This window comes from Teleopsis dalmanni, chromosome 1 (assembly GCF_002237135.1).
Source record: "Teleopsis dalmanni isolate 2A chromosome 1, ASM223713v2, whole genome shotgun sequence".
Lineage (NCBI taxonomy): Eukaryota > Metazoa > Arthropoda > Insecta > Diptera > Diopsidae > Teleopsis > Teleopsis dalmanni.
In genome coordinates this window covers 199,457,282-199,465,859 of record NC_051846.1, presented here as the reverse complement: position 1 = coordinate 199,465,859, position 8,578 = coordinate 199,457,282, and the positions used below count along the sequence as shown (strand labels likewise).

At 28.0% G+C, this 8,578-nt stretch overlaps 1 protein-coding gene across 1 annotated transcript; it reads left to right on the top strand.

Moving 5' to 3' along the window:
* The first annotated feature begins 2,385 nt into the window (after positions 1-2,385).
* LOC119667044 (casein kinase I-like) lies at positions 2,386-5,145 on the top strand. The gene is made up of 4 exons (XM_038076326.1): positions 2,386-2,474; positions 3,367-4,385; positions 4,457-4,597; positions 5,092-5,145. Exons 2-4 carry the CDS (start codon positions 3,396-3,398, stop codon positions 5,143-5,145), a joined length of 1,185 nt encoding a protein of 394 aa, XP_037932254.1. The 5' UTR covers positions 2,386-2,474; positions 3,367-3,395.
* The last annotated feature ends 3,433 nt before the right edge of the window (positions 5,146-8,578 follow it).

Below are 8,578 nucleotides of genomic sequence, written 5' to 3'. Positions count from 1 at the left end.
AGTGTAGCAGACGTTACCGCTGCCTAGTACGACGCTCAAATTGTTATGTCTTCATTACACAATATTTTTGAATGTATCTGTAGGCTGCAGGATGCTGTTTGACGTGGAAGGGCTTTTGTTTCGCATACCATTCTGCAATGAGTTTACTTGACGGCAACCGTATGTAGTGCATAAATACACATGGGAAACCACTTACTCTTACACCCATCAACATTCATATGCGAATTACTTAGCAGGTAACTTCGTAATGTACTGCAAATTATGTCGATAATATAGTCTTTAAATTTTATATATTCACGTTATACTCCTTGCATATTGTACTCGTAAGGATACTGGGTAATTGTCACCTCATACCCTCTTTCTGAATTATGAAGTAATATTTCTATTGTTCATTGCATTCGTTTATGATGAATATAATATATATTTTTACGATGCCACATTAAATTTTTCATAAATATATATTTTAAATATATGTGTATATTAAATTATTAGGTAGCAACATATGAAAAATATTCTATAAAGGATATGGTATATATATAGAATTATAAAAATTTTATAAAAATATAAGTATTATACAAATTTAATCATTACATTTAAAATAGATATAAATTATCTATTAATTTATTTTTACTATATACTATTACTATATACATATATTCTTTAACTAAAATATATAAAAATATTATATCTCGAATAACAACAGGCTTACCAAAAAAGAAAAGTGAAATATTAGAAAATTAGTACCTATACAGCAAAATGTTTCTCAGATAGACAGTTAGAGACTGCTTTAGGTAAAAATATTTCCCAACAATATGTGAAACTTCTAAAAGATACAAATTATAACCCGTCGTCTTGTAGAAGGTTATAATCCTTGACAAAATTATAATACTTCCACTTGAGAGGGTTTATAATACTTTACGAAATTATAACCTTTTCTATACAACACTAGTGACCCATCCTAGATCATCAATATTCTATTGTTTTTCTCATAATATTCTATTTTTTCTCTGCCTCATAAGTAGTGACTTAATGAAGGTGCTTCGTACCTTGTATGCGTTAAAATAAAAACACATAATATATAATACATATATACTTTATTTTATGTTTATACATACATTGTATTAGTTATGTACGATCATGTTAGCTTTTATTTTAATGACATATCCTTTTTTATCAACTTGTTTAAAATAAACTAATATTTTCCTTATAAACAAATGAAATGTTTTGTATATTCGCGTAGAAGAAAATATTTTTGTTTAAGTTTTAATTTCACATTTATATTTTCAATTTTTCAAGATATGCAGTTAAGCCATAAAACTGGTAAGAAATTATATTTATATACATATCTGTATGTGTGTAAATATCAAGGGCTCCTTCTAGGAGTTAAAGCCTTTTGACATTTTAAATTAAAATCTGAAGATTTACAATATAATGTATTATTATGAAAATTAATTCCATATCAAGTTATCACTACAAATCTTATTAAGTGTCAAGTTATATGGTAGGTATGAGCAAATAGGCTAGTCCATTTTGAAATTTTATTTATTTTTTTCTTTATAATACTTTTTTAATTCTGTCAGTAACTAAATTGGAATTTCCTATTTTAAGTACAATCAAACTTCCATAACTCAAACTCCAAATTTGTAAAGAAAAGGTTCGACTTATGGAGACTTCGAACCCTCATCATTACTTTGCGTTGCGCTTAGAACTGGATCCAGCAATTTAGAGCTATAGTGCTCAATAACATCGTCATCTGTATGAAAGCTTCATATACAAATTTCATTGTCAAGCTCAATATAATCGTTGAGTAGCATTGGCAGTTATTTTATTTACTTTACACCACGTTTCCAACAACTGGCATTTACACAAAGAAGCAATAAAAAAAAATAAAAATAAAATTTGGTTTGGTTTGGAAAAACGGACTTCCCCTAACACCAATTATGAATTCATACTAAATACAAAAATTTGACTTATAGAATGCATTTTCCCACATTCCAATCGGCACACAACAAAATTTTTGTTGGAGTTATAGAAAAATTCGAGTTATAGAAGTTCAAGTTATGGAAGCAGAATTGTATGTAATTTGCTCTCTAAAACCTTGGTGCACTGTTTTTGGTTCGAGTTATAGAAAATTCGAGTTATAGAAGTTCGAGTTATGGAAGTTCGAGTTGACTGTATTTCATTCGATAGCTGAGTCTCTATAAATAAGAAAGAATAAGAAAGGTTTTTTTAATCATTTACCACATGTGCATATTCATACAGTACTCGTATGGTTATTGTGTTTTATAAAATGAAATAAAAATGCATGTCATATTAATTTACTTTAAAAATTTTAAATTAATTTACCTGTAAATTCAATAAAAGTTTTCATATAAATATGTCAAAGTTTCATAATCACTTTGGAAAAATTTTTGGTTTGGTATATTCAACAATGGAAATTCCTACTTTTCGTGCCTACAGATTTTCAATCAACTGTAAGTTTTTATGCATCTACTCTTTAATTAACTTGTCCTCTACTATATTTAATTGTATGTCCAGCATAGCGCCATAATCGCTCATTCGTATTCCAACTGTTTGACTATTACGAACATTCCAAATGGTTTGTGCCAAATCGATTGTTCCAAATAGTGCGAATGATCCAAATATCCTACAATTCATTCAAAGATTTAAAATTCTATACTGTGCGGTTGCTTAATAATTTTAAAATTAAATTAATTATAATTATTATATAGTTTTTAGAACTAGTTTAGTTGTTCTGATATTGTTATAATTTACGAATAAACTAATAAATATTTGCAATTAAATAGTTCCAATCCATATGTAGGTATTCTGTAGTATATGATATAGTATATATATCAGATCGTATATATATATATTACATATATACATTCATTTCAAATTTTTATATACATTCATTTATTGATCAATTATAATAATGTTATGTTGAAATAAAAATAATGTGTTTTTTTACAATTTAATAAATAATTTGTTAATATTTGAGAAATGAAACCAGATTTAATATTCAATATATATAATTGCTATATTTACTTAATATAATAGTTTATTTTATTATTGATTGTTCAATTAAATTTTATTTTTAATACATTCAGTAAATTGATCCATATTTTTGTTGTCTCTTTTCTGCTTCCCTTGTCGATACCTGGCGTAAAAATTTACTCTGTAGTCTGCTATCCAGCATTCTTACATTTTTATGTTTTATACTATACACCATACGCTTAATATATATTAATCAAAATATTAATAAAGTTCTTTAAATTTTCTTAACTTTTTCAAACAGTTTTATTCAAATATATTTTTAAGTGTATATTTAAAAAAAACTTATCATTTTTACTTCATCATTTTAAGAAAAACATTATTAAAACAAGGAGTTGGATATGAAAAACAGAAAAATGGAGTTGAAACTTCTTGCAGAAAACAGGTATCAGGTGATTAAAGAAATAGGAAGCGGGTCTTTTGGAACAGTGTACATAGGTCGAGAACTGTGCAGCAAGAAAAAGGTAGCAATTAAGATTGAACAACCTGAAAATCAACTCTTGGTAAATGAAATAAAAATCTATGAAGCTTTGAAGAACATTGATGGCTTTCCGAAACTTAACTGCTATGGAGATGATGCCAAACAGAAGTTTTTAATTATGGATATGTTAGGGCCGTCCTTAGACGATCTTTTTCGACTTTGTAAGCATAAGTTTACTATGAAAACAATTTTATTGATTATGGATCAAATGTTAGAACGTTTGGAATGTATTCATTCTAAAAGAATTTTACACCGCGATCTTAAGCCGGCAAATTTTTTGATAGGATTAGATAACAAAAGTCATTTGCTTTACTTGATTGATTTTGGTTTAGCGAAATTCTACAAGGAATCTAACAGAAAGTACCCATTCAGAAAGAATTTTGTCGGTAACGTTCGTTATGCCTCATTAAATGCTGTAAGAAAAGTTGAGCAATCCAGACGAGATGACTTGGAAGCGGTTGCATATATGATTTTATATTTCTACTATGGCAAACTTCCATGGCAAGGTCTGAAAGCAGCGACTGAAAACGAAAAACTTGAAAAAGTAGCTGAGCTTAAATTAAAAACTCCAATTCATCAATTATGTAAAGGTCTACCACCGGAATTTGCTGCATACTTAACATATTGTCGAAAGTTAAGATATGATGAAACTCCTGATTACAAATACTTGAGGAGAATGTTTCATAAGTTAATGAAGAACTTGTGTTATAAATATGATTACATGTATGACTGGGTTATTTTAGAGCAAAAACAGTCCCAGCATAAATTTACTTATGAAGCTATTAGAAATGGCAAAGCTCCTAGAAGGGTGGATAACAAGGATATTTTAAAACTCCTAAATGCTAAAATTGTAAGTTTTTTTTTACTAAATTTATTTATTTTATAAAATTTATTGAAAATATTAACAAAAATTACTCGAAGGACGATAATTATATACCAAAAAATTTAGTCAAAGATGAAAAAACTATAGACAAGAAGATTGAAAATAAGACTGAAAAGAAGACTGAAAAGAAGAGTGAAAAGAAGACTGAAAAGAAGACTGAAAAGAAGATTGAAAAGAAAGCCGAAAAGAAAACGGAAAAGAAAACGGAAAAGAAAACTGAAAAGAAAATCGAAAAGAAGATTGAAAAGAAATTGAAGAAGGATATCGAAAAAATTGACAAAATAAAAGAAAAAATAGTTCCCATAATGTAAAAAAATTCCTGAATCTGTTTTTACTGTAACTGAGTTAAAAATTTTATTTTGCACATTTATTTTTATTTTTAATTCAATAAAATTATTTAAATTTTGACTCCAATACGATAAACTACCGTTACTCAAAAACCACAATTTTAATAGTAAGAATTTAAAAAAAAAAAACTGCCATCACTGCCGGGTAAAGACCTAACATTTGCATGCTTTGAGATCTCATTCCTCATTCCTTTTTGTGCAAAATTTTATTAGAAAAAGTTACGAATTTTGTGAAGTGATAGAGCAACCTACAGTGTTCTGTAAGAATTTTTAATGATTCTTAAATTATTTTTGCATAAGTTCCAAACAATCCTTAAATTGTTTAGATCGAATGTGAGAAAAGCGATTTCCATTATGATAGTTCTGGTAGATTATCCTAGTATAGCTTTTATTGCTGCTCTTCTTCTTTCGAAATAGGTAAAAAGAAATTATCTGTTTTCAAGCAATAGAATGGATCTAACTCTACAAGAACCGAGTCTGTCCCTTTCCAAGCAAGTTCGTCTGTGACTTCCTCACCAGAAATTTCAGAATGAAACGGATCCTATACGATCCATATTTAATTATTTTGGCCAAAATATTCAGTTTTTCGAACGACTCCGTCACCAATTTCGCTGCTACTTGATGGAAATTGGCTACCATCAGTTCTGACAGTAACTTTTAAAGTTAAAGCATACAAAACTATTGTATAAATTTCTGTTTAAAAAATAGTTATGTTTTAACCCAACGTTTCTGAGTATTTCAACCCCGGCCTATAAACACCAGTTCCGAGCGTATACCCTCAATGGAGAAATTTTATACGCCAGTCTTTATATCATGTTGTGTGTTTCAATCTCTATTTATTGCCAAAATACTAAATGTCAATGAGTTGTATAAACGAATATGATCTTTAAACAAAAAACCAATAGTTTCTCAGAACCGCTTCATTTTAATTGCTTAAATTGTGTACCAGTTTTCCAGTAAATTTCAAAATTTTTGTAAACTTTTTTTTTATTTTCCTTTATCAATATCTTATTATCTTGCAATCCTTCTGTTCATGCACCGGATTTCTATTCTTTGGATCTGAACTACCTTATGCTTTTTTCAACAGAAATATATACTAAATTCTTCAGTTTAAAGAGATGCAGAGGGGTTGAAAAATGCTATAGTTAGTTAGACAATTGTCATATGGGCCCCTTTTACTATGCCTATGTGTTGACTCATATCAACTTATATTATGACTCAACTTATGTGTTGACAATTTTCCATAAAAAGTTTTTAATATCAAAACAAAAGATTTATTTTTAAATAATATATTTAAAGAAACATTATCTTATATTAACCATAATAACCCTATTATTTTTATTTATCATTCCTTCTATAACAACATATATGTTTATAGGAAATTTTTTTCGAATTGTATTGCCTAAATAAAGAAATCTGGAACTAAAACCGTTTATTCGAAAATTCGCAAAGTTACTAATTAAACTTTTCTCCACATATAAAACTCCACAAATGTATATAATTTTTCCTATAATTATTTCTTCAATTGCAGAGAATTATAAAAGCTTATATCGAAGCCATAAAAGAAGTAAATAATTTCAAATTATGTTATTACATTAATAAAGCTCTGGACTTAGTGAAGAATTCGCTTTAAAAGCTATTTCAGTACAAAAGCTTACCAAATAATTTCCCACATTTCCAGGTACGCGAATTTCGGAAATTTCGAATAGACAACTTTCTGAAGACTTCATCCATGACCTAACTCGTTTGCTCATTTTCAGTGTACACTCAACTTTATTGTTGAAAAGTTCCTAAAACGGACAAACTAAAGTCGGTCGGTGAAAATAAAGCAAGTTGGCGCGCAATACTTTTTGTTTGTGTGAACAGCTGTTGTTGTTGTTGTCGTTTATGTTATTTGTTCTTGTTTTGGTTGTAATGCGTAGCACATATATAAAGGAAAATCTTCACGTCTAATAAATGATATCCTTTTTTTAAAGAAAATTGTTTACTTTGTGTTATTGTGTTAAAAATGGTGTATGTTCGTGCAGTAGGTGACAGATGTTTTGATTTCCGTTCTTAATATCGTCGCAAGTCGCAACTTCATTCGTAAATCAGTGCCTGAAGCTATTTGGGTGCAAGAGTTTTGATAGGAACTTAATCCAATTAGTGATATCAAATGCTTTGAAAATAGAACAATAGAAGAATTATTTTGGAAACTTTAGTAAAATTGATTTAACTGACTTCAAAAGTAAAATGAAAGCTATATATATCAGAGAAACAAAATTCCAAATTCTATGAATTTACCTAATTCAATACCTTGAAATGTATTTGTATTTGTGTGCATAGTTTTAAATATCCTTGAATGTTCTGTGTTTATTATCTGAATCGTATGAAATAAAATGGTAACAGAAATGATAACATAACTGTTATTAATTTTAAATATGTAATATTTTCTCACTTTACTGGAGTATGTGAGTGGAGCTAGTTCATACTAGGTTGCCTTGGATGGACGTGTCCTAAGCAATAGTTGAGCTTACTAAATTTATAGAGAATATAAAAAGAAATTGGTTACTAAACAGCGGTTGGGAAACTTGTTAAAAATATTATATTAAAATCAAGTACAGTTTTCTTTAAAATGCAAAGGAATCTTAAGTTTTTCAAGATCTTAATATGTATTTAGTTTTTGATAGAAACTCAAGGTATCGAATTCTAGTTATATTCATACATATTTGCGAACTAGTGTTCTTTATGATATAAGAATTTTTTTGATAAAATTGATTATCATATGTTTTAGATCATTTTTCTTTACTTCTTTTTAATGTATATATTATCCTATATCTTAGTTTCCACTTTTACGGATTTTTTAATGGATTTGTTTACAAATGCTTTAAACATTGAAATGTTTATATACCAAATTTTCAAACTATGTTATCCTTTTAGATTTCAGAATGTATAGTTTTTCAGTATATTACTATTTTGTAGAATATTCATAACTAAACTGATGAAACATTATCTCAATAAGCTCCAATCGCTAAGTAAAATCAGTCTTTTTTGTTATAGTTGTGGTAGGTGGAGAGTATACTGTCAAACATAAATTCACTAAAACCACCTCTTAGGAATGGATACACAAAAGTTTATAAGCGTCAAACTCGAGCGATCGACGAACGCCATTCCATAATGAACGCCAGAAAGTAGAGCAAATAGGCTTATAATTTATAAAGCTTAGTTTGTCAAAGCCAGAAAAGCATGGACATAATAGTTCAAGGGGGAAAGTTTTTATAAGTGTAGATGATAAAATTAAGATCGAACTGCCAATTTCATTAGTTGTTAAATAGTTTTCAAATAAAACTTTTTGGCCTTTCACCTAACTCTTTTCATAAGTCCTTGTAAGTATTTTCGCAAAGATATATCATATATATCGTATATATTAACCCTATTGTTTATGATCAAAATACTTGATTCAGCAAGTAATGTATAAGAATATATCTTACAGTTACAAAATTCATATATATACATATATAAATTGCTTTTTATCAGCGTTAAACACTTATCTATATCTGTTATGTATAGATATCTGTTATATACATATGTGACACATAAAGAAATATCTATTATGAAAGGTATTACCTTACATATGTAAGGAGAAACTTATGATGAGACTCACCGGTTATGAGACATAACTTATCTGTTATAGTGACCGTTACACATAAGTAAACTTAAATGTTTAAGTGGATTTATATTTTGAAAGATATAATAATGCATAAATTAAATACCTTACATACAAATATGTATGGAAAATCGTTTGAAAAGATGATTGGAGGCAAGTTTTATACA

Coding starts and splice junctions, on each gene's coding strand:
- LOC119667044 (XM_038076326.1), top strand. CDS start 3,396: ATGAAAAACAGAAAAATGGAGTTGAAACTTCTTGCAGAAAACAGGTAT. Junction 4,386..4,456: donor AACTCCTAAATGCTAAAATT/GTAAGTTTTTTT, acceptor AATTACTCGAAG/GACGATAATTATATACCAAA. Junction 4,598..5,091: donor AAAAGAAGATTGAAAAGAAA/GCCGAAAAGAAA, acceptor TAAATTGTTTAG/ATCGAATGTGAGAAAAGCGA.